Below are 26,606 nucleotides of genomic sequence, written 5' to 3'. Positions count from 1 at the left end.
GTCGAGAAGGAGGCCCAGGCGATTGTGGAGGCGGTACGACGCTGGAGGCATTACCTGGCAGGCAAACGATTTACCCTCCTCACCGACCAGCGTTCGGTTGCTTTTATGTTTAATAACAAGCTGAAGGGCAAAATCAAGAACGACAAGATCTTGAGGTGGAGAATTGAGCTCTCCACCTACGATTATGATATCTTGTACCGGCCTGGTAAACTGAACGAACCCCCAGATGCTCTGTCGCGAAGTACATGCGCCAACACGCAAGTTGATAGACTGCGGACCCTCCACAACGACCTCTGCCACCCCAGGGTCACCAGACTTTACCACTTCATTAAGGCCCGCAACCTGCCCTACTCCATCGAGGAGGTCAGGACCATGACCAGGAACTGCCAAACCTGTGCCGAATGCAAACCGCATTTCTTTAGGCCGGACAAAGCAAGCCTGATCAAGGCCACCCGCCCCTTCGAACGCTTGAGCATCGATTTTAAGGGGCCCCTCCCGTCCTCTGACCGTAATGTGTACTTCCTCAACATTGTTGACGAGTACTCCCGTTTCCCCTTTGCCATCCACTGCCCAGACATGACCAGTACCACGGTCATCAAATGCCTGAACGACCTCTTCGCCTTGTTCGGGTTCCCGAAGTATATACATAGCGACCGGGGCGCATCCTTCATGAGCGAGGAACTTCGCCAGTTCCTGCTCGCGAGAGGTATTGCTACGAGCAGGACCACCAGCTACAACCCCCGGGGGAACGGCCAGGTGGAAAGAGAAAATGCGACAGTTGGAAGGCCGTCCTCTTAGCCCTAAAGTCTAAGGGCCTCCCAACCTCTCGCTGGCAGGAAGTCCTCCCGGCAGCGCTCCACTCCATCCGGTCACTGCTTTGCACTGCCATTAACGCCACCCCCCATGAACAAATGTTTGTTTTCCCCAGGAAGTCAACTACAGGAACCTCGCTACCAACATGGCTGACTTCTCTGGGGCCCGTCCTGCTGCGGAAGCACGTGAGGACCCATAAAGCGGACCCCCTGGTCGAGAGGGTGGACCTCCTGCACGCCAACCCCCAGTACGCCTATGTGGCATACCCAGACGGGCGGGAGGACACTGTCTCCTTGCGAGACCTCGCACCCTCGGGCACCCCTGAGATACCACCGTTACCCCCCACCACTCCCCCAAATCCAGCTCCTGTAGACGGCATGCCGGAACCCCAGGAACCTTCGTCGACCACGCAGACACCAGCATTAACATCAGATACTGCACCACCGCTGCTGCGCCGATCAGAAAGGCTTACGAGGCCTCCTGAGAGATTGACATACACGAACTGGTAGTACACTTCACCCCGCCGGACTCAATTTTAAACAAGGGGTGAATGTGGTAAACCACTGTTACCGTTCACAACTGTTCACTATTGTTACACTGTTGTTATCACGACACAAGGTTACCTCTTGCCACGCACGCTGTTATACCTAGGCATACCTCAGCTGACTCCGCCCATGGCTCCGCCTGCTTGCCCAGGTATAAAGGTGACCGCTTGGCTAGTATTCTTCCTTGTTGGAACCGATCACCCACGAGGGTGGGCTCTGTTATTTAGCCAATAAAAACCTATAGTTACTACCTTAACTCGTCGCTTTTCATGGACTGAATTGATAGGTATATCACATACCATTTGCCTTCTTAACCGCCTGCTGCACCTGCATGCTTAACTTCAGCGACTGGTGCACAAGGACACCCAGGTCTCGTTGCACTTCCCCCTTCTCCCAATCTATTGCCGTTCAGATAATAATCTGCCTTCCTGTTTTTGACACCAAAGTGGATAACCTCGTGAAGGAATAAATTACAGTCCTAGCCCTTTTGGGCTATTCCAGATCAGGCGTATTCCCCAGACGTTCACCCTCAACTTAAGTTAGAGATAGCCGAATTCCATAAGATGCTTAAATGGGTCTAAAGATTCAGGCTATCTCTCCCTAAAGGAAAGGAACGACTAAAGATGTTACCGTCCACCAGATAGTATTTTTAATAAGTTGAACTAGACTGTAACCTTCCGGATATTATGAGGGTCCGGAATACCCCCCAGAATTCTGCACCTCATTACAAGAGTATACAGAATTTGTGTGTTCGCAAATCTATACAGAATTACTCTGAGACAATTCTAAAAATATATAGTTTAATTTAAGAGCCGACATTCAGTTAACATCTGTTGAATCAGTCGCAACATTAACAATTCAAAATACAATTAGCTTACATTTCTGAGATCCTTATTCTCAAATCTTTACTTTCGTTACATTTATTTCTCACTTATTTCTAAATCCAGAACATCCACCAAAATCAATCACTTTGATTTACCCGAGACTCAAAGTTAAAAACTTAGAGATGCCTCCGTAGAGTTGAGAAACATTTTGCCCGTTCAGCATGTTCTTATTTTTATACCCTTTTGGCAGTGGTTTCTTCTTTGATGTTCTCTGCTGATGTCAGCTAATTGTCTTTATTGATACCTCTTTTGAATGCTTTCTATTCTTACTATCAATTCAACTATTGCATGAATAATTATTTCTCTACTTTTAGGTGTTAAAAAAACCATCATAAAAACAATGACAGCAATGGTTTCTGTTTAATGCCATTCTTATCAAAGATTCTTCATTCAATTCTTAATATTGGCTTTACTGGTTCTTAGCAGCCATTTTGACTCTCATTCTCCAAGTTCAATACAAACACAATGCAATTGCTTGGTGTCTCTATTGAAGTCATATCTTCAAAGCCTTCTTTTTGGTATTATATTTATAATATGTAAATCAAAACCACTTTAACTGTGTGTTTACTTGTTTTCTAGCTATCTCAATTGGTTGCATATTTAATCTTATGGTTCCTGTTTTCCAAGTTTAACATAAAACTATTTGACCAGATGTTTCTTTTACTTGATGTCACGTTTTCAAAGGCACGTGCCTCTTTCAATGTTTGTGTTTCTGTTTTACGTGTTAGCTCTTCACACTTTAAACTGGGTCTTTTCATTGTGTTCATTGCAAACCGTCGACCTTTTGGAAGCACCAATGGTTTGCTTCAATCTTTCATTGTTTTAGAATATTTAACTAATTCCCATTTCAAAGCTTGTTTACAACTTTGTTATCAACTGATTCTTTCTCAGAAGCCTGTATTTCTGTTTACAGCCTGTGTCTGCTGAGACATGTCTTTTAAACCCAGTATGTTCTGTAATAATATTAGAAATCTGTTCATGGTATCGTGTATTTCTCTGAATCAAGGCTATTCCTTCACACTCGCATTTATCCACATTTTGCTGCATCTGCCCAATCACCCAACCCAGGATCGTGCTTTATGTGGGCCAGCCAGATCTGGCGATGAATGGCTAAACCAGTTGTCCACAATATACATTCAAGTCTGCGTCCCTTGGACTTAAGTTGGTGGAGATGAGGGTCGAACCAGGGGGAATGAATGGGGTGAGAGAGAGCAATGGTTTTAATAGGGACTAGGGCATCAAAGGTGGAGGTGAGGGTCGAACCAGGGGGAATGATGGGGTGAGAGAGAGCAATGGTTTTAATAGGGACTAGGGCATCAAAGGTGGAGGTGAGGGTGTGGTTGAGCAGATCGGTAGCTGCAGAAATGTTCAGGTGAATGGAGGGCCAAAGGCTAGGCAGTTGGAATTTTGAAAGTGAATTGGGAGAGAATATTTTCCAGGGGCGGAAACAGAAGGAAGGAGGTTTGGGAAGAGAGTGATACAAGGAAGTGACCAGAGATGGCCTTATCTGTGATTGACACGATGGGAGTAGCAAGGACACGCGAGATCGCAAGGTCAAGGGGGTGGTTGTGAATATGGGTAGGGTAGTTAATATGGAGGGAGAGATTAAGGGAGGATGAAACGTTGAAGCACCGACTATCCTTGAGGAAACATGTGTGATTGGCAATTGTGGCAAGTTGTGTCAAAGAGATTGAAGGAGCCGCACCGCTACCGGCCCCGGGCGGGGTGAAGGAGCGCCACCGCTACCGGCCCCAGGCGGGGTGAAGTCCCACCGCTACCGGCCCCAGGCGGGGTGAAGAAGTCCCACCGCTACCGGCCCCGGGCGGGGTGAAGGAGCGCCACCGCTACCGGCCCCGGGCGGGGTGAAGTCCCACCGCTACCGGCCCCGGGCGGGGTGGAGGAGCCCCACCACTACCGGCCCCGGGCGGGGTGAAGGAGCGCCACCGCTACCGGCCCCGGGCGGGGTGAAGTCCCACCGCTACCGGCCCCGGGCGGGGTGGAGGAGCCCCACCACTACCGGCCCCGGGCGGGGTGAAGGAGCGCCACCGCTACCGGCCCCGGGCGGGGTGAAGTCCCACCGCTACCGGCCCCGGGCGGGGTGGAGGAGCCCCACCACTACCGGCCCCGGGCGGGGTGAAGGAGCGCCACCGCTACCGGCCCCGGGCGGGGTGAAGGAGCGCCACCGCTACCGGCCCCGGGCGGGGTGAAGGAGCGCCACCGCTACCGGCCCCAGGCGGGGTGAAGTCCCACCGCTACCGGCCCCGGGCGGGGTGGAGGAGCCCCACCACTACCGGCCCCGGGCGGGGTGAAGGAGCCCCACCGCTACCAGCCCCGGGCGGGGTGAAGGAGCGCCACCGCTACCGGCCCCGGGCGGGGTGGAGGAGCCCCACCGCTACCGGCCCCGGGCGGGGTGAAGGAGCGCCACCGCTACCGGCCCCGGGCGGGGTGAAGTCCCACCACTACCGGCCCCGGGCGGGGTGAAGAAGTCCCACCACTACCGGCCCCGGGCGGGGTGAAGGAGCCCCACCGCTAATGGCCCCGGGCGGGGTGAAGGAGCCCCACCGCTACCGGCCCCGGGCGGGGTGAAGGAGCCCCACCGCGACCGGCCCCGGGCGGGGTGAAGGAGCCCCACCGCGACCGGCCCCGGGCGGGATGAAGTCCCACCACTACCGGCCCCGGGCGGGGTGAAGAAGTCCCACCACTACCGGCCCCGGGCGGGGTGAAGAAGTCCCACCACTACCGGCCCCGGGCGGGGTGAAGGAGCCCCACCGCTAATGGCCCCGGGCGGGGTGAAGAAGTCCCACCGCTACCGGCCCCGGGCGGGGTGAAGGAGCCCCACCGCTAATGGCCCCGGGCGGGGTGAAGAAGTCCCACCGCTACCGGCCCCGGGCGGGGTGAAGGAGCCCCACCGCGACCGGCCCCGGGCGGGATGAAGTCCCACCGCTACCGGCCCCGGGCGAGGTGAAGAAGTCCCACCGCTACCGGCCCCGGGCGGGGTGAAGGAGCCCCACCGCGACCGGCCCCGGGCGGGGTGAAGTCCCACCGCTACCGGCCCCGGGCGAGGTGAAGAAGTCCCACCGCTACCGGCCCCGGGCGGGGTGAAGAAGTCCCACCGCTACCGGCCCCGGGCGGGGTGAAGAAGTCCCACCGCTACCGGCCCCGGGTGGGGTGAAGGAGCCCCACCGCTACCGGCCCCGGGCGAGGTGAAGAAGTCCCACCGCTACCGGCCCCGGGCGGGGTGAAGGAGCCCCACCGCTACCGGCCCTGGGCGGGGTGAAGAAGTCCCACCGCTACCGGCTCAGGGTGGGTGAAGGAGCCCCACCGTTACCGGCCCCAGGCGGGGTGAAGGAGCCCCACCGCTACCGGCCCCGGGCGGGGTGAAGAAGCCCCACTGCTACCGGCCCTGGGCGGGGTGAAGAAGTCCCACCGCTACCGGCCCCGGGCGGGGTGAAGAAGCCCCACCGCTACCGGCCCCGGGCGGGGTGAAGAAGCCCCACCGCTACCGGCCCCGGGCGGGATGAAGAAGCCCCACCGCTACCGGCCCCGGGCGGGGTGAAGGAGCCCCACCGCTACCGGCCCCGGGCGGGGTGAAGTCCCACCCCGGGTGGGGTGAAGAAGTCCCACCGCTACCGGCCCCAGGTGGGGTGAAGGAGCCCCACCGCTACCGGCCCCAGGCGGGGTGAAGGAGCAGTGATATCATCAATTGGAAATGGTCACACAATGGGAGCAGTGATGTCATCACTTGGAATGGTCACACAATGACAGCAGTGACGTCATCACTTGGAATGTTCACACAAGGAGCAGTGAGGTCATCACTTGGAATGGTCACACAATGGGAACAGTGACATCATCACTTGGAAAGGTCACACAATGGGAGCAGTGACATCATCACTTGGAATGGTCACACAATGGGAGCAGTGACATCATCACTTGGAATGGTCACACAATGGGAGCAGTGAGGTCATCACTTGGAATGGTCACACAATGGGAGCAGTGAGGTCATCACTTGGAATGGTCACACAATGGGAGCAGTGAGGTCATCACTTGGAATGGTCACACAATGGGAGCAGTGACATCATCACTTGGAATGGTCACACAATGGGAGCAGTGAGGTCATCACTTGGACTGTTCACACAATGGGAGCAGTGACGTCATCACTTGGAATGGTCACACAATGGGAGCAGTGAGGTCATCACTTGGAATGGTCACATAATGGGAGCAGTGAGGTCATCACTTGGAATGATCACACAATGGGAGCAGTGAGGTCATCACTTGGAATGGTCACACAATGGGAGCAGTGAGGTCATCACTTGGAATGGTCACACAATGGGAGCAGTGAGGTCATCACTTGGACTGTTCACACAATTGGAGCAGTGAGGTCATCACTTGGAATGGTCACACAATGGGAGCAGTGACGTCATCACTTGGAATGGTCACACAATGGGAGCAGTGAGGTCATCACTTGGAATGGTCACACAATGGGAGCAGTGAGGTCATCACTTGGAATGGTCACACAATGGGAGCAGTGACGTCATCACTTGGAATGGTCATCACTTGGAATGGTCACACAATGGGAGCAGTGAGGTCATCACTTGGAATAGTCACACAATGGGAGCAGTGACATCATCACTTGGAATGGTCACACAATGGGAGCAGTGAGGTCATCACTTGGAATGGTCACACAATGGGAGCAGTGAGGTCATCACTTGGAATGGTCACACAATGGGAGCAGTAACATCATCACTTGGAATGGTCACACAATGGGAGCAGTGAGGTCATCACTTGGAATGGTCACACAATGGGAGCAGTGAGGTCATCACTTGGACTGTTCACACAATGGGAGCAGTGACATCATCACTTGGAATGGTCACACAATGGGAGCAGTGAGGTCATCCTTGGAATGTTCACACAATGGGAGCAGTGAGGTCATCACTTAGACTGGTCACACAATGGGAGCAGTGAGGTCATCACTTGGAATGGTCACACAATGGGAGCAGTGAGGTCATCACTTGGAATGGTCACACAATGGGAGCAGTGAAGTCATCACTTGGAATGGTCACACAATGGGAGCAGTGAGGTCATCACTTGGACTGTTCACACAATGGGAGCAGTGAGGTCATCACTTGGACTGTTCACACAATGGGAGCAGTGAGGTCATCACTTGGACTGTTCACACTTCCACACTCAGTCCGCGTCTTGTTCCCCGCAGTAACTCCAGCTGTTTTTCTCCGGATGAACTGAACTGATTCCACCCCAGCCTGAAACAGATTAAAGATTAAACAGGAAATAAACAGATTGAACAACAGTGTAAATAACCGCGAGACAGGGGTTAATATTTCAATAATAATTACAGACAAATATTACCCAAAACAGTGACTGAATCCCACTGATATTTTATTTATTACATTAAACATTAACACAAACACTCACCTGATGTACTCCAGACTCCTGCAGGTCAGTATGAGGCGGCGGATAGCGGGGACAGATCGGTCTGTGAAGGAGTTTCCTCCCAGGTCCAGATCCCTCAGTGAGCGCATTGTACTGAGAGCGGAGGCGAGATCCTCGACACAAGAATCTGTGAGACCGACAGACCATAGCCTGGGGATGAGAGAGAGAAATAACAGGAATCAGAGTCAATCCCCAGAGTTTATTAATAACACTATTACTGATACTAATAATAATGTTCAGTGTCAGACATCCAGTTATTATAAACACAATCTCACACAGTCTGGTACTTACCCCAGTGTCTGTATTTTACAGTCCGGGTTCCTCAGAGCCACAGACAGTAGTTTCACTCCTGAATCTCCCAGTTTATTATTACTCAGGTTCAGATCCGTCAGTGAGCGGTTTGTACTGAGAGCGGAGGCGAGATCCTCGGCACAAGAATCTGTGAGACTGTTAGCCTCCAGCCTGGGGATCAGAGAGAGAAATAACAGGAATCAGAGTCAATCCCCAGAGTTTATTAATAACACTATTACTGATACTAATAATAATGTTCAGTGTCAGACATCCAGTTATTATAAACACTATCTCACACAGTCTGGTACTTACCCCAGTGTCTGTATTTTACAGTCCGGGTTCCTCAGAGCCACAGACAGTAGTTTCACTCCTGAATCTCCCAGTTCATTATTACCCAGGTTCAGATCCGTCAGTGAGCGGTTTGTACTGAGAGCGGAGGCGAGATCCTCAGTACAAGAATCTGTGAGACTGTTAGCATCCAGCCTGGGGATCAGAGAGAGAAATAACAGGAATCAGAGTCAATCCCCAGAGTTTATTAATAACACTATTACTGATACTAATAATAATGTTCAGTGTCAGACATCCAGTTATTATAAACACAATCTCAGAGTCTGGTACTTACCCCAGTGTCTGTAATTTACAGTCCGGGTTCCTCAGAGCCACAGACACTAGTTTCATTCCTGAATCTCCCAATTGAATGCCATTCAGCCTAAAAACAGAGAGAGAGAAACAAACTGAATCAAAGTCCGGATCTGATATACTTTTCTCTCTGGGATATTACAACAATCACTGAAAGTACTTCAGGAAATTAATCACCCGGTTTTCCCCATCGGCGACGGTCGGGTGGGGTCCGGTGGAGGGTCGGGCGGGGGTCGGTGGAGGGTCGGGCGGGGGCTGGGGTCGGTGGAGGGTCGGGCGGGGCCGGGGCCGGGAGAGGGTCGGTGCGAGGGTCGGGCGGGGGTCAGGGTCGGTGGAGAGTTGGTGGCGGGTCGGGTGGGGTCGGTGTTGGGTGCGGCCGGGGTCGGGGAGGGTCAGGCGGGGCCGGGGTCGGCAGAGGGTCGGGCGGGGCCGGGGCCGGGAGAGGGTCGGTGCGAGGGTCGGGCGGGGCTGGGAGAGGGTCGGGCGGGGCCGGGGTCGGGAGAGGGTCGGGGCGAGGCCGGGGGCGGCGGTTGGGCGGGGGCAGCCGGAGGGTTGGGCGGGGCCGGGCCGGGTTTGGCGGAGGGTTGGGCGGGGCCGGGGTTGGCGGAGGGTCGGGCGGGGCCGGGGACGGCGGAGGGTCGGGCCGGGGTCGGGTCGGGTGTGTCCGGGGTCGGGGACGGCGGGGGGGTCGGGTGTGTCCGGGGTCGGGTGTCGCGGCCTCGCTCTGGGGAATTGGGGGAAGCGGGTTTGATGACACACATTGACTTTGCCCATTGTGCTCTGTGTTCTACAGTATTGAGGTTCTACAAACACTGACATCAGCACAGAGGAGCTCGGCTGCACCCAGGCTCTCCCAGAACTCCCTCTAGATGATTATGGAGGGAGCCACAGCCCGCAGGGAGGTTCTCGTCTCTTCCAAGGGGCGGAAGAGACCAACACAGCCTGGGTGCACATTGCACCGTGGGGCTCAAGAAGGGATGTCATCGGGAGGACCAGCCTGCAGTGACACAAACCTTTCAATGATCTCAGTAGATCACAAAACGTTACTGCAAAGCCTCACTTAACCTCATCAGGCTGTGCTCTCATCACATCCCCATCACTCTGCCTTCCCCACCCTACTCCTGAACATCCTTACTCTCACCAACTTACCCTGCACCTCCACCCATCTCTCTCTATATTATCACATCCCCATCACTCTGCCTTCCCCACCCTACTCCTGAACATCCTTACTCTCACCAACTTACCCTGCACCTCCACCCATCTCTCTCTATATTATCACATCCCCATCACTCTGCCTTCCCCACCCTACTCCTGAACATCCTTACTCTCACCAACTTACCCTGCACCTCCCCCATCTCTCTCTATATTATCACATCCCCATCACTCTGCCTTCCCCACCCTACTCCTGAACATCCTTACTCTCACCAACTTACCCTGCACCTCCACCCATCTCTCTCTATATTATCACATCCCCATCACTCTGCCTTCCCCACCCTACTCCTGAACATCCTTACTCTCACCAACTTACCCTGCACCTCCCCCCATCTCTCTCTATATTATCACATCCCCATCACTCTGCCTTCCCCACCCTACTCCTGAACATGCTTACTCTCACCAACTTACCCTGCACCTCCCCCATCTCTCTCTATATTATCACATCCCCATCACTCTGCCTTCCCCACCCTACTCCTGAACATCCTTACTCTCACCAACTTACCCTGCACCTCCACCCATCTCTCTCTATATTATCACATCCCCATCACTCTGCCTTCCCCACCCTACTCCTGAACATCCTTACTCTCACCAACTTACCCTGCACCTCCACCCATCTCTCTCTATATTATCACATCCCCATCACTCTGCCTTCCCCACCCTACTCCTGAACATCCTTACTCTCACCAACTTACCCCGCACCTCCACCCATCTCTCTCTATATTATCACATCCCCATCACTCTGCCTTCCCCACCCTACTCCTGAACATCCTTACTCTCACCAACTTACCCTGCACCTCCACCCATCTCTCTCTATATTATCACATCCCCATCACTCTGCCTTCCCCACCCTACTCCTGAACATCCTTACTCTCACCAACTTACCCTGCACCTCCACCCATCTCTCTCTATATTATCACATCCCCATCACTCTGCCTTCCCCACCCTACTCCTGAACATCCTTACTCTCACCAACTTACCCTGCACCTCCACCCATCTCTCTTTATATTATCACATCCCCATCACTCTGCCTTCCCCACCCTACTCCTGAACATGCTTACTCTCACCAACTTACCCTGCACCTCCACCCATCTCTCTCTATATTATCACATCCCCATCACTCTGCCTTCCCCACCCTACTCCTGAACATCCTTACTCTCACCAACTTACCCTGCACCTCCACCCATCTCTCTCTATATTATCACATCCCCATCACTCTGCCTTCCCCACCCTACTCCTGAACATCCTTACTCTCACCAACTTACCCTGCACCTCCACCCATCTCTCTATATTATCACATCCCCATCACTCTGCCTTCCCCACCCTACTCCTGAACATCCTTACTCTCACCAACTTACCCTGCACCTCCACCCATCTCTCTTTATATTATCACATCCCCATCACTCTGCCTTCCCCACCCTACTCCTGAACATGCTTACTCTCACCAACTTACCCTGCACCTCCCCCATCTCTCTCTATATTATCACATCCCCATCACTCTGCCTTCCCCACCCTACTCCTGAACATCCTTACTCTCACCAACTTACCCTGCACCTCCACCCATCTCTCTCTATATTATCACATCCCCATCACTCTGCCTTCCCCACCCTACTCCTGAACATCCTTACTCTCACCAACTTACCCTGCACCTCCACCCATCTCTCTCTATATTATCACATCCCCATCACTCTGCCTTCCCCACCCTACTCCTGAACATCCTTACTCTCACCAACTTACCCCGCACCTCCACCCATCTCTCTCTATATTATCACATCCCCATCACTCTGCCTTCCCCACCCTACTCCTGAACATCCTTACTCTCACCAACTTACCCTGCACCTCCACCCATCTCTCTCTATATTATCACATCCCCATCACTCTGCCTTCCCCACCCTACTCCTGAACATCCTTACTCTCACCAACTTACCCTGCACCTCCACCCATCTCTCTTTATATTATCACATCCCCATCACTCTGCCTTCCCCACCCTACTCCTGAACATCCTTACTCTCACCAACTTACCCTGCACCTCCACCCATCTCTCTCTATATTATCACATCCCCATCACTCTGCCTTCCCCACCCTACTCCTCAACATCCTTACTCTCACCAACTTACCTTGCACCTCCACCCATCTCTCTCTATATTATCACATCCCCATCACTCTGCCTTCCCCACCCTACTCCTGAACATCCTTACTCTCACCAACTTACCCTGCACCTCCACCCATCTCTCTCTATATTATCACATCCCCATCACTCTGCCTTCCCCACCCTACTCCTGAACATCCTTACTCTCACCAACTTACCTTGCACCTCCACCCATCTCTCTCTATATTATCACATCCCCATCTCACGAGCCACCCCTCACACTCACCCTCATCCTAGTCCAATCATACCAACTAACAACACACAAGGATAGGCAATTGTGTGTTTTAGCCAATGTTCATGTGAAGTTTCTGTTAATGTGGTGTCAAACATTGAAATCTTTATTTTCAACACTTTCCGTTCTTCGAAAGATTTGTGTCCATGTTTGGAAGTGGCTTAGTGAGTTGCAGTGAATGGTGAGACATAACGGTAGCCCCCGCAATGCTGATGAGTGTGACAGGAATGGTTTGGGCATTGTCGGGATGCTTTGTGTTGTTGGTGTGGGCTGGTGTTAACCTGGCACATCATGTGTCATCCAGGGCGAGCAGCACCAAGTGAAGAAATTCTGGCCATGGTGAGGCCATCTCTGGTGACCCGGTCAGCAATGTGGCCGGGTGTTGATGCCCTCTGTGCGGTGCAGCATCAGGAGTTGTGAAGAAGGTTGGTGTTGCTGTTGGTGCTGCTGGTGTCCCTGGTGCTGCTGGTGTTGGGGCTGATCGTGGTGAGACTCTGAGGCCCAAGGTGAGACAGTATAAACCAGACCCATGCTGGTGTAATAGATGGCAGGTGAACTTGAGATGTCAGAAGCAATCTGTTAATGGTGAGAGAGGTTGTTCCAATGAGGTGACACTGGATAGAGAGTTTGCTCCAAACACTTGCAACCTGCATAAAGCTCAATCTGTCTTCCAAATGCAGTAAGCAACAGCTTCTGAGCTTGGAAAGTGAACAGCTGTGAGATGGGAGCTTTTATAGCACATTTCCAGCTGTCAAGTAATGAAATGATTCCATGGCCTTTCAACTCCCGCCCTGGTTACCTGACGTGATCCCCGAGCAGCGTGGACCACAGGAACATAGGGTCTGATGAAAGGGAGGAACTGAAAGAAATCAGTATTTGTAGGGAAATGGTGTTAGGGAAATTGATGGGATTGAAGGCCGATAAATCCCCAGGGCCTGATAATCTACATCCTAGGGTACTTAAGGAAGTGGCCCCAGAAATAGTAGATGCATTGCTGATCATCTGCCAACATTTGATGGAATCTGGAACAGTACCCATGGATTGGAGGGTAGCTAATGTTACCCCACTGTTCAAAAAAGGTGGTAGAGAGAAAACAGGGAATTACAGACCGGTAAGCCTGACATCGGTAGTGAGGAAAATGCTGGAGTCCATTATAAAAGATGTAATAGCAGAGCACTTGGAAAATAGTGACAGGATCGGACAAAGTCAACATGGATTTACAAAAGGTAAATCGTGCTTGAATAATCTACTGGAATTTTTTGAGGATGTAACTAGTAAAATAGATAAGGGAGAACCAGTGGATGTGGTGTATTTGGACTTTCAGAAGGCTTTCGATAAGGTCCCACATAAGAGATTAGCGTATAAAGTTAAGGCACATGGGATTGGGGGGCAAGGTATTGACTTGGATAGAGAACTGGTTGGTAGATAGAAAGCAAAGAGTTGGAATAAACGGGTCTTTTTCCGAGTGGCAGGCAGTGATTAGTGGGGTACCGCAGGGATCGGTCCTTGGACCCCAGCTATTCACAATATATATTAATGATCTAGACAAGGGAACTAGATGTAATATCTCCAAATTTGCAGGTGAAACAAAGCATGGGTGGGCGTGTGTGTTGTGAGGAGGATGCCGAGAAACTACAGGATGATTTGGACAGGTTGGGTGATTGGGCAGAAGCATGGCAGATGCAATACAACGTGGATAAATGTGAGGTTATCCACTTTGGTGTCAAAAACAGGAAGGCAGATTATTATCTGAATGGCAATAGATTGGGAGAAGGGGAAGTGCAATGAGACCTGGGTGTCCTTGTGCACCAGTCGCTGAAGGTAAGCATGCAGGTACAGCAGGCGGTTAAGGCGGCAAATGGTATGTTGGCCTTCGTAGCGAGAGGGTTTGAGTACAGGAACAAGGAGGTCTTGCTGCAGTTGTACAGGGCCTTGGTGAGGCCGCACCTTGAGTATTGTGTGCAGTTTTGGTCGCCTTATCTGAGGAAGGATTTTCTTGCCATGGAAGGAGTGCAGCGAAGATTCACCAGGCTGATACCTGGGATGGCAGGAATGACGTATGAAGAGAGATTGGGTCGATTGGGCTTGTACTCGCTGGAGTTTAGAAGAATGAGAGGGGATCTCATTGAAACTTATAAAATTCTAACCGGACTAGACAGACTAGATGCAGGAAGGATGTTCCCGATGGCGGGGGAGTCCAGAACCAGGGGTCACAGTCTAAAGGATAAGGGGTAGACCTTTTAGGACAGAAATGAGGAGGAATTTCTTCACCCAGAGAGTGGTGAACCTGTGGAATTCTCCACCACAGAGGGCAGCAGAGGCCAATAAACGGTGGCATAGTGGTTAGCACTGTTGCCTCACAGCGCCAGGGACCCGGGTTCGAATCCGGCCTCGGGCGACTGTCTGTGTGGAGTTTGCACATTCTCCCCGTGTTTGCGTGGGTTTCCTCCGGGTGCTCCGGTTTCCTCCCACAGTCCAAAGATGCGCGAGTTAGGTTGATTGGCTATGATAAATTGACCCTTAGTGTTAGGGGGATTAAATACGTGGGGTTACAGGGATAGGGTGGGATATGTGTTGGTGTAGGGATTACGGGGATCGGGTGGGATATGTGTCGGTGCAGGCTCGATGGGCCGAAATGGCCTCTATCTGCACTGTGGGGTTTCTGTGATTTCTGTGATATTCAAGGAGGAGTTGGATATATTTCTTAAGGCTAAAGGGATCAAGGGGTATGGGGAGAAAGCAGGGACCGGGTACTGAATTTGGATGATCAGCCATGATCGCATTGAATGGCGGAGCAGGCTCGAGGGGCCGATTGGCCTACTCCTGCTCCTATCTTCCATGTTTCTATGTAAACTCTGAAGGCGAGCTGAAAATAGTTGTTACTGTAATCCTCTGTTAACAAGGTTATAATGACCTGAATTGCCTCCCCCGCCGCTACGTGTCGGGTCTGCTCTGCTCTGACAGACCTGACATTTGGGAAAGGCACGTGGTGGCGGGTTGACAGCGAGGTCCCGACCCACTGGGGAAAAATCCATTTTCCCACCCGACCCGCCACTGATCGCGCCCGCTGACCCCTGCGAAATTCCCCCCTCACTGGGAATGTATCTCACTCTGTCCAACTGCCCATATATTCAGGGACTGTCCGTTAATGTATTTATTAAATAAAGTGCTGTCTGTGTGGAGCCTTTAAATGTCCCTCAGTCCGGTCTCATTCCCTGATGATGAGAATTACCCTCCTGGAGCTCAGTGACCGGCCTCGTCATGTTTGGAGAAACTTGTCTCAGTTCTGCTGCTCCTTAAATCCCGGATTTTATGGGAATCGGTCGAATTTCCCAGAATTAAATGATAAAGCGGTGATTCCCTGTGCTTTCTACTCTGTGCATTATATTAATCTGTACAATAACTCTGGGTGAGTTATATTGTGAAACGCTCACTGCTGCTGTAAAATCCGCCCCCCAGGATTTTATATAACAAGGAGAATTTATTCTGAAATAAAAACAGGAAATGCTGGAAATACCCAGCAGGTCAGGCAGCATCTAGAGAGAGAGAAACAGAGTTAATGTTTCAGGACAAGGACCCCTCGTCAGAACTGGAACAAGTTACAGATGTAACAGATGTTTAAGCAAGTGTCGGGGCCGGGAAAGGTGGGGGGAGCGGAGGACAGAACAAAAGGGAAGGTCTGTGATAGGGTGGAAGACAGGAGAGATTAAATGTGGAGGCTGGTGGGGTGAAAGGTGAAGACAAGGGGAACCTATCGTGGTTCTGGGAGGGAGGGGCAGGGGTGAGAGCAGAAGTGTGGGAAACAGAACAGACACGGTCAAGAGCCGCGTCAACCACGGTAGAGGGGAATCCTCGGTTGAGGGAAAAGGAAGACATGTCGGAAGCATTGGATGGAACGTGGCATCATCAGAAAAACTGGGAGAATGGGCCAGCGTCCTTACAGGAAGTGAGGTGGGAGGAAGTGTATTCCAGGTAGCTGTGGGAGTCAGAGGGCTTATAGTGAATGTTTGTCAATAGCAGCAAGAGAGTTTATTCTGTCCCGTTACAAGTTTTAAATGTCCCTGTGCTCCTAGTTTATAGGGGAGGGGAGTCTCTCACTTTATTCCCATTAAACTGGCTCTACATTTATTTCGGGGTAACTGGCCCGACAGTTTTTGGGGAATTTTTGGAAGTTCCCTCCCCGAGCGGGGCCTCACACACAGGGGGTGGATTATGGGGAATTCCCGGGTTCACTGCCCCCGGTTTACCCAGGAGCCGCCCGCTGTGTGCGAGGCCCCACCGCTGGCCGGTGTGTGTCTGTACTCTGGTTAGATTGGAACCTTTTCACCGGCAGGTTTAAGATCCTGAATATCAATCTTTACTCAATGTTCAGGACTGTGAATAATTGTAAACATTTACAGCTGAAAGAATTCCCGATTCCCCAATATTCCCAATCCAGGAAACTACCCCCTCGACAGGATACACCCTGCACGGTATTGGAGTAAATATCGAACAGTTAGTGATTTAAACTCGGGTTTCTCTCCTGTTTCTAGTTGAAATGGTGGATGTGGAAAACATTTTAAATTAATTTTATCTTTACTGCCGGATTATATTTTATATGTTTACCTGTCCAGCCTTATTAAACGTGATTTATTGTAATTAAATTATCAGACTCTCAGTGACCTGTATCTGCTGATCCGATAAAGACTGTAAAATCCCTACTTGTTCACAAGGATCCATTTTAGATTCTCCAGTCCTTAGGGAATTACTGACCGATCCTCTTATTATTGGTCATATTTGTGTTGAATCCGCTTCTCCCTGGTTTAACTGAACTGTTTGTTTCCCTACATTACGGAGCAACAACACAATCCGTGACTGTTCTACAATTCACCCAACAGTTAGAGACAAATAAACAGTTACCTCAACACCCGGCATTTGTGCAGTACAGGTCCCAGCCGCTGGAATCCTTCACACTGAATGGAGCAGCCTCCTAGATCGAGGTCTTTTATTGAATCACAGAGTCCAATGACGTGAGACAGGACCGCACAGTCAATCGGGGTCAATGTCAATTCACGAAATGTAAGTGTTTCCACAGATCCCACTGTGGTCTGAGCCAGTCCTTTATTCTGAGACTCAAACAGGTAGTGGAATGTGTTCAGGAGGTCCCTTTTACCAGTTTCACTCCCTGTGTTCCCAATCTGTCCTTCAATCTTCTCCTTCACCCAGTCAATCACTCGGCAGGTGGTTTGATGAAGAAATGGACCCAGAAACTCCTCCAGGGGCCGAGCTGCCCGTGGGGAGGAGAGACCAGCAACAAAACGGAGAAATATCTCAAATCGCCCATCTTCCTTGCTGTGGGATTCTCCGAGGAGTTTCAGGATGTCCCCAGAATCTGGAGTCAGGAATTGTGCGAGTGCGGCTACAAACTCTTGGATGGTGAGGTGTGGGAATGTGTACACCACGGTCTGGGCAGATTCATCTCTCTCCAAAAGTTCCATCATGAACCCAGACAGGAACTGGGAAGGTTGTAGATTGTACTTGATCAAATCTCCATTTCCAAACACAATCTTCTTCTCGGAGACTCCTGTGAAGGCCATCTCACCAAGCTTCAGTAACACGTCACGGGGGCTTTCAATCTCTCGGCCATGGTTTTTCAGAATGTTGTAAATATAGTAGGAATATAGTTGGGTGATGGTCTTGGGAACTCGCAGCTGATTCCTGTCTCTTTGTGTAAAGAAGGGGCCCAGTGACAGACCGAGGATCCAGCAGTAGGAAGGGTTGTAGCACATTGTGTACAGGATCTCGTTCTCCTCCACGTGTTTGAAAACAGCTGCTGCCACCGTCTGATCTTCAAAAAACTTGTTGAAATATTCCTTCCGTTCTTCACCAACAAATCCCAGGATTTCAGCCCAGACACTGATCTCAGCCTTTTCCAATAAATGTAATGCAGTGGGGCGGCTGGTCACTAGCACTGAACATCCTGGGAGCAGCTTGTGCTGTATTAAACTGTACACAATGTCAGACACTTCACACCAGTCTTCAGGATCTGTGCACCTGTGCTGAGGTTCAGTATTTCTCCGATTGTCAGCAAAATCGATCCTGTCCTTGAATTCATCCAAACCATCGAATATAAACAGCAATACCTCTGGGTTCTTCCAGAGCTCCCTAAGAATATTCCCAAAGTAAGGATACTGATCCAGTATCAGATTCCTCAGGTTTATTCTACAATTAATAGCGTTCAAATCCCGGAATTTAAAGCTGAAAACAAATTGAAAGTTTGGGTATATTTTCCCAGTGGCCCAGTCATGAACAATCTTTTGTACCATTGTTGTTTTTCCAATCCCAGGGACTCCGCTCACTGCTCCTGAACTCCCAGATTTGGATTCTCTCTGGGAAAAACTGCTGTGGAACAATTGATCAGTTCGTATTTTTTCCAGCACTCCCCGGAGATGTTGTTTTCTCCACTCTTCATGGTCTCGGCCTCTTGCCAGCAGTTCATGTTCAACAAGTGTCCGATCTCGAACAGTAGAAATGATCGTTAGTTCAGCGTATCGATCAACCAGCTGGAAAATCTTAACCTTCTCCTTTATTAGGATCGTGTTCACTCTCAGTGTTTCAGTTTGTACCCGGAGTGTTTCCTTGTGTTTCTGCTGAACATCTTCAATTAGAACAGACAGAAAGTGGTTTCAATGTTAGTTGTATTGACAAAAAACAACTTCTCAATAACATTGAATGTTCAGTAAAATATTGCACGGTTTAATTCACAGCTTCAATAGACGTGCGTGTAGAAATTAAATCTCAGTTAATGGAAACCTCGCTTGAAAGCGAACAATGGTCGAGAAAAGTTTCAAATCCTCACTTGATTCTAATATTCACTGAACATGGAGGTTTCAATGAAGGTGATATTTTCCCTCTGATGGTTAATACTCTCCGGCCTGCGCTGTGCTTTAGAAATCACATTACAAATCCACACATGATCCTGTTTATATGACAGTAGAAGTTCTAGTGGATCAAACTCTGAAACCGTCAGTGGTGATTCCCTTCTGAAGCAATGGAAAACGGGATTGATCGCTCACCGAGAGGGACAATGTGCAGAAGACCCGCCGTTAGTGTATCAGACCGTGGGCAGGTTATCTGGGTTAGTGTGTACACTGGGAGAGGGACAGACTGTGAATGGACAGAACTTGCACTGTTACTGTATCAGACCGTGGGCAGGTTATCTGGGTTAGTGTGTACACTGGGAGAGGGACAGACTGTGAATGGACAGAACTTGCACTGTTACTGTATCAGACCGTGGGCAGGTTATCTGGGTTAGTGTGTACACTGGGAGAGGGACAGACTGTGAATGGACAGAACTTGCACTGTTACTGTATCAGACCGTGGGCAGGTTATCTGTGTTAGTGTGTACACTGGGAGAGGGACAGACTGTGAATGGACAGAACTTGCACTGTTACTGTATCAGACCGTGGGCAGGTTATCTGGGTTAGTGTGTACACTGGGAGAGGGACAGACTGTGAATGGACAGAACTTGCACTGTTACTGTATCAGACCGTGGGCAGGTTATCTGGGTTAGTGTGTACACTGGGAGAGGGACAGACTGTGAATGGACAGAACTTGCACTGTTACTGTATCAGACCGTGGGCAGGTTATCTGGGTTAGTGTGTACACTGGGAGAGGGACAGACTGTGAATGGACAGAACTTGCACTGTTACTGTATCAGACCGTGGGCAGGTTATCTGGGTTAGTGTGTACACTGGGAGAGGGACAGACTGTGAATGGACAGAACTTGCACTGTTACTGTATCAGACCGTGGGCAGGTTATCTGGGTTAGTGTGTACACTGGGAGAGGGACAGACTGTGAATGGACAGAACTTGCACTGTTACTGTATCAGACCGTGGGCAGGTTATCTGGGTTAGTGTGTACACTGGGAGAGGGACAGACTGTGAATGGACAGAACTTGCACTGTTACTGTATCAGACCGTGGGCAGGTTATCTGGGTTAGTGTGTACACTGGGAGAGGGACAGACTGTGAATGGACAGAACTTGCACTGTTACTGTATCAGACCGTGGGCAGGTTATCTGGGTTAGTGTGTACACTGGGAGAGGGACAGACTGTGAATGGACAGAACTTGCACTGTTACTGTATCAGACCGTGGGCAGGTTATCTGGGTTACTGTGTACACTGGGAGAGGGACAGACTGTGAATGGACAGAACTTGCACTGTTACTGTATCAGACCGTGGGCAGATTATCTGGGTTAGTGTGTACACTGGGAGAGGGACAGACTGTGAATGGACAGAACTTGCACTGTTACTGTATCAGACCGTGGGCAGGTTATCTGGGTTAGTGTGTACACTGGGAGAGGGACAGACTGTGAATGGACAGAACTTGCACTGTTACTGTATCAGACCGTGGGCAGGTTATCTGGGTTAGTGTGTACACTGGCAGAGGGATAGACTGTGAATGGACAGAACTTGCACTGTTACTGTATTCGACCGTCGCAGGTTATCTGGGTTAGTGTGTACACTGGGAGAGGGACAGACAGTGAATGGACAGAACTTGCACTGTTACTGTATCAGACCATGGGCAGGTTACCTGGGTTAGTGTGTACACTGGGAGAGGGACAGACTGTGAATGGACAGAACTTGCACTGTTACTGTATCAGACCGTGGGCAGGTTATCTGTGTTAGTGTGTACACTGGGCGAGGGACAGACTGTGAATGGACAGAACTTGCACTGTTACTGTATCAGACCGTGGGCAGGTTATCTGTGTTAGTGTGTACACTGGGAGAGGGACAGACTGTGAATGGACAGAACTTGCACTGTTACTGTATCAGACTGTGGGCAGGTTATCTGGGTTAGTGTGTACACTGGGAGAGGGACAGACTGTGAATGGACAGAACTTGCACTGTTACTGTATCAGACCGTGGGCAGGTTATCTGTGTTAGTGTGTACACTGGGAGAGGGACAGACTGTGAATGGACAGAACTTGCACTGTTACTGTATCAGACCGTGGGCAGGTTATCTGTGTTAGTGTGTACACTGGGAGAGGGACAGACTGTGAATGGACAGAACTTGCACTGTCACTGTATCAGACCGTGGGCAGGTTATCTGGGTTAGTGTGTACACTGGGAGAGGGACAGACTGTGAATGGACAGAACTTGCACTGTTACTGTATCAGACCGTGGGCAGGTTATCTGGGGTAGTGTGTACACTGGGAGAGGGACAGACTGTGAATGGACAGAACTTGCAGTGTTACTGTATCAGACCGTGGGCAGGTTATCTGTGTTATTGTGTACACTGGGAGAGGGACAGACTGTGAATGGACAGAACTTGCACTGTTACTGTATCAGACCAGTGGCAGGTTATCTGGGTTAGTGTGTACACTGGGAGAGGGACAGATTGTGAATGGACAGAACTTGCACTGTTACTGTATTCGACCGTCGCAGGTTATCTGGGTTAGTGTGTACACTGGGAGAGGGACAGACAGTGAATGGACAGAACTTGCACTGTTACTGTATCAGACCATGGGCAGGTTATCTGTGTTGGTGTGTACACTGGGAGAGGGACAGACTGTGAATGGACAGAACTTGCACTGTTACTGTATCAGACCATGGGCAGGTTACCTGGGTTAGTGTGTACACTGGGAGAGGGACAGACTGTGAATGGACAGAACTTGCACTGTTACTGTATCAGACCGTGGGCAGGTTATCTGGGTTAGTGTGTACACTGGGAGAGGGACAGACTGTGAATGGACAGAACTTGCACTGTTACTGTATCAGACCGTGGGCAGGTTATCTGGGTTAGTGTGTACACTGGGAGAGGGACAGACTGTGAATGGACAGAACTTGCACTGTTACTGTATCAGACCGTGGGCAGGTTATCTGGGTTAGTGTGTACACTGGGAGAGGGACAGACTGTGAATGGACAGAACTTGCACTGTTGCTGTATCAGACCAGGGGCAGGTTATCTGGGTTAGTGTGCACACTGGGAGAGGGACAGACTGTGAATGGACAGAACTTGCACTGTTACTGTATCAGACCGCGGGCAGGTTATCTGGGTTAGTGTGTGCACTGGGAGAGGGACAGACTGTGAATGGACAGAACTTGCACTGTTACTGTATCAGACCGTGGGCAGGTTATCTGGATTAGTGTGTACACTGGGGGAGGGGCAGACTGTGAATGGACAGAACTTGCACTGTTACTGTATCAGACCGTGGGCAGGTTATCTGGGTTAGTGTGTACACTGGGAGAGGGACAGACTTTGAATGGACAGAACTTGCAGTGTTACTGTATCAGACCGTGGGCAGGTTATCTGGGTTAGTGTGTACACGGAGAGGGACAGACTGTGAATGGACAGAACTTGCACTGTTACTGTATCAGACCGTGGGCAGGTTATCTGGGTTAGTGTGCACACTGGGAGAGGGACAGACTGTGAATGGACAGAACTTGCACTGTTACTGTATCAGACCGTGGGCAGGTTATCTGGGTTAGTGTGTACACTGGGGGAGGGGCAGACTGTGAATGGACAGAACTTGCACTGTCACTGTATCAGACCGTGGGCAGGTTATCTGGGGTAGTGTGTACACTGGGAGAGGGACAGACTGTGAATGGACAGAACTTGCACTGTTACTGTATCAGGCCGTGGGCAGGTTATCTGGGTTAGTGTGTACACTGGGAGAGGGACAGACTGTGAATGGACAGAACTTGCACTGTTACTGTATCAGACCGTGGGCAGGTTATCCGGGTTAGTGTGTACACTGGGAGAGGGACAGACTGTGAATGGACAGAACTTGCACTGTTACTGTATCAGACCATGGGCAGGTTATCTGGGTTGGTGTGTACACTGGGAGAGGGACAGACTGTGAATGGAGAGAAGTTCCACCGTTTGTCTATCAGACCCTGGGCAGGTATTGTGTGCCCTTCTAATCAATGGAATATTATTATTGAAATGGTGAAAGTGCAAAGGGAAATAAGATGACTGTGTGTCAGGAATTGATCAGAATTTCTAATCAAAGTCACAAACTTAATGCCGGAATGAGATTCATAAAGAACACAATTAATTAAGGGAAAACTGAGTAACTCGCCAGGAGTAAGAAGGGAAATCAGGGTAATATTTTTCACTGAAGGGTAGTAGAGTGGGAGACCAGTTACCAGGGAGGACACTAAGGGGCAGTGTGATTGGGGACAAGAGACAATTGGTTGTGTTTCTGTGTGAAATCAGGGTAATATTTCTCACTGAAGGGTAGTAGAGTGGGAGACCAGTTACCAGGGAGGACACTAAGGGGCAGTGTGATTGGGGACAAGAGACAATTGGTTGTGTTTCTGTGTGAAATCAGGGTAATATTTTTCACTGAAGGGTAGTAGAGTGGGAGACCAGTTACCAGGGAGGACACTAAGGGGCAGTGTGATTGGGGACAAGAGACAATTGGTTGTGTTTCTGTGTGAAATCAGGGTAATATTTTTCACTGAAGGGTAGTAGAGTGGGAGACCAGTTACCAGGGAGGACACTAAGGGGCAGTGTGATTGGGGACAAGAGACAATTGGTTGTGTTTCTGTGTGAAATCAGGGTAATATTTCTCACTGAAGGGTAGTAGAGTGGGAGACCAGTTACCAGGGAGGACACTAAGGGGCAGTGTGATTGGGGACAAGAGACAATTGGTTGTGTTTCTGTGTGAAATCAGGGTAATATTTTTCACTGAAGGGTAGTAGAGTGGGAGACCAGTTACCAGGGAGGACACTAAGGGGCAGTGTGATTGGGGACAAGAGACAATTGGTTGTGTTTCTGTGTGAAATCAGGGTAATATTTCTCACTGAAGGGTAGTAGAGTGGGAGACCAGTTACCAGGGAGGACACTAAGGGGCAGTGTGATTGGGGACAAGAGACAATTGGTTGTGTTTGTGTGTGAAATCAGGGTAATATTTTTCACTGAAGGGTAGTAGAGTGGGAGACCAGTTACCAGGGAGGACACTAAGGGGCAGTGTGATTGGGGACAAGAGACAATTGGTTGTATTTCTGTGGATAAGCTGAAGAGAGGAAGGTGAGTTCACCTCGAACAGGGACAGACTGGTTTGGACCAAAGTAGCCTTGTGTTCCCCTAAACATCCTCCTGTTGTGTTTCAGAAAATGCGATCAGCTTTCAGTAATTTTACATTTATATTATTTTTAGATAACAGTCTCATCAGATAATCGATCAGAATCAGAACTAGAACTACCGCCCACTTCACTCAGTATTACGTTAGGGAAGACAGACTTCATTTCAACAGTTACTATTATTAAACTCCATCGTTTCATTTGGATACGAGTTGCCGATAATGTAGTTTTGAAAATTATAAATATGTTTGTGATAATAATTAAATTGGGATTCAAATCCCCCTGAATGAAATGACGGTTCTTTCAGTACAACAAGATTCTCTGTGCCTAGTTTGTCTGTTTTACTGCCAGAGGTAATCGGCACAGTCAATTTCAAATCACCCAGAACACGGCCTATTGCTCATGTTCCTCCTCAGTTAATGTTTGATTGTGAAACTCTGAACATCTTCTCAGATTAGAGCGAACACTATCGGATGTTCATGAGGTGATGTACAATGGTAATGCTTAACCTTTTCCCAATTCTGCACCACTGACCACAGTTTGTGCTGAATAGCTGCCCAGGGGCAGAGATAACATCCACATCAGGCACTCGTTTCACACGGTATAATGGTCTGGCCAGGTGTGTGTGGGGTTTCACAGTGTATCAGGATCCTGCCAGGTGTGTATGGGGTTTCACAGTGTATCAGGATCCTGCCAGGTGTGTATGGGGTTTCACAGTGTATCAGGATCCTGCCAGGTGTGTATGGGGTTTCACAGTGTATCGGGATCCTGCCAGGTGTGTATGGGGTTTCACAGTGTATCAGGATCCTGCCAGGTGTGTATGGGGTTTCACAGTGTATCAGGATCCTGCCAGGTGTGTATGGGGTTTCACAGTGTATCAGGATCCTGCCAGGTGTGTATGGGGTTTCACAGTGTACCAGGATCCTGCCAGGTGTGTATGGGGTTTCACAGTGTATCAGGATCCTGCCAGGTGTGTATGGGGTTTCACAGTGTATCGGGATCCTGCCAGGTGTGTATGGGGTTTCCCAGTGTATCGGGATCCTGCCAGGTGTGTATGGGGTTTCACAGTGTATCGGGATCCTGCCAGGTGTGTATGGGGTTTCACAGTGTATCGGGATCCTGCCAGGTGTGTATGGGGTTTCACAGTGTATCGGGATCCTGCCAGGTGTGTATGGGGTTTCACAGTGTATCGGGATCCTGCCAGGTGTGTATGGGGTTTCACAGTGTATCAGGATCCTGCCAGGTGTGTATGGGGTTTCACAGTGTATCAGGATCCTGCCAGGTGTGTATGGGGTTTCACAGTGTATCAGGATCCTGCCAGGTGTGTATGGGGTTTCACAGTGTATCGGGATCCTGCCAGGTGTGTATGGGGTTTCACAGTGTATCAGGATCCTGCCAGGTGTGTATGGGGTTTCCCAGTGTATCAGGATCCTGCCAGGTGTGTATGGGGTTTCACAGTGTATCAGGATCCTGCCAGGTGTGTATGGGGTTTCACACGGTATAATGATCTGGCCAGGTGTGTATGGGGTTTCACAGTGTATCAGGATCCTGCCAGGTGTGTATGGGGTTTCACACGGTATAATGATACATAGATACATAGAAGATAGGAGCAGGAGTAGGCCATTCGGCCCTGCTCCGCCATTCGATGAGATCATGGCTGATCCTTTAATTCAGTATCCCGTCCCCGCCTTCTCTCCGTAACCCTTAACCCCTTTTGCCCGTAGAAATATATCTAATTCCCTCTTAAATATATTTAATGAGCTGGCGTACACTGCCCTCTGTGGCAATGAGTTCCACAGGTTCACCACTCTCTGAGTGAAGAAATTCCCCCTCATCTCTGTCCTAAATGGTTTAGCCCTTATCCTTAAATTATGTCCTCTAGTTCTGTTCTCACCCGCCAAGGGAAACATTCCTTCTGCATCCAGTCTGTCTAGACCTGTCAGAATTTTATACACTTCTATGAGGTCCCCTCTCAATCTTCTAAACTCCAGTGTGTACATCCCTAAACTACATAGTCTCTCCTCATAGGTCATTCCCGCCATTCCTGGTATCAGCCTGGTGAATCGCCGCTGCACCCCCTCCATGGCAAGAACATCCTTCCTCAGATGAGGCGACCAAAACTGTACACAGTACTCGAGGTGTGGTCTCACCAGTGCCCTGTACAGCTGCAGCAAGGTATCCCTGTTCCTGTATTCTAACCCTTTTGCTATGAAGGCCAGCATACCGTTTGCCTTCTTGACCGCCTGTTGCACCTGCATGCTCGCCTTCAGTGACTGGTGTACAAGAACACCCAGGTCTCTCTGTACTTCCCCCTCTCCCAAT

At 50.3% G+C, this 26,606-nt stretch overlaps 1 protein-coding gene across 3 annotated transcripts in view; it reads right to left on the bottom strand.

Moving 5' to 3' along the window:
- Positions 1–2,141: 2,141 nt before the first annotated feature.
- LOC147081972 (NACHT, LRR and PYD domains-containing protein 3-like) overlaps positions 2,142–26,606 on the bottom strand; it is a 105,682-nt gene continuing 81,217 nt past the window's right edge. For all 3 annotated transcript variants that reach the window (XM_085980555.1, XM_085980556.1, XM_085980557.1), the window contains 6 exons: positions 17,113–18,850; positions 8,604–8,690; positions 8,294–8,464; positions 7,982–8,152; positions 7,673–7,840; positions 2,142–7,500 (listed from right to left, as the gene is read on the bottom strand). In XM_085980555.1, the coding sequence (XP_085836681.1) occupies positions 7,413–7,500; positions 7,673–7,840; positions 7,982–8,152; positions 8,294–8,464; positions 8,604–8,690; positions 17,113–18,850 (2,423 nt within the window). In that variant the 3' untranslated portion in view covers positions 2,142–7,412. The remainder of the gene's footprint in view (positions 7,501–7,672; positions 7,841–7,981; positions 8,153–8,293; positions 8,465–8,603; positions 8,691–17,112; positions 18,851–26,606) is intronic.

The sequence above is a fragment of the Somniosus microcephalus genome, unplaced genomic scaffold (genome assembly GCF_052327205.1).
Source record: "Somniosus microcephalus isolate GS21.2 unplaced genomic scaffold, FLI_Smic_1.0 scaffold255, whole genome shotgun sequence".
In the NCBI taxonomy this organism is placed as follows: domain Eukaryota; kingdom Metazoa; phylum Chordata; class Chondrichthyes; order Squaliformes; family Somniosidae; genus Somniosus; species Somniosus microcephalus.
The sequence above is the reverse complement of the archived record's forward strand: the minus strand, read 5'-3'. Positions and strand labels throughout refer to the sequence as shown.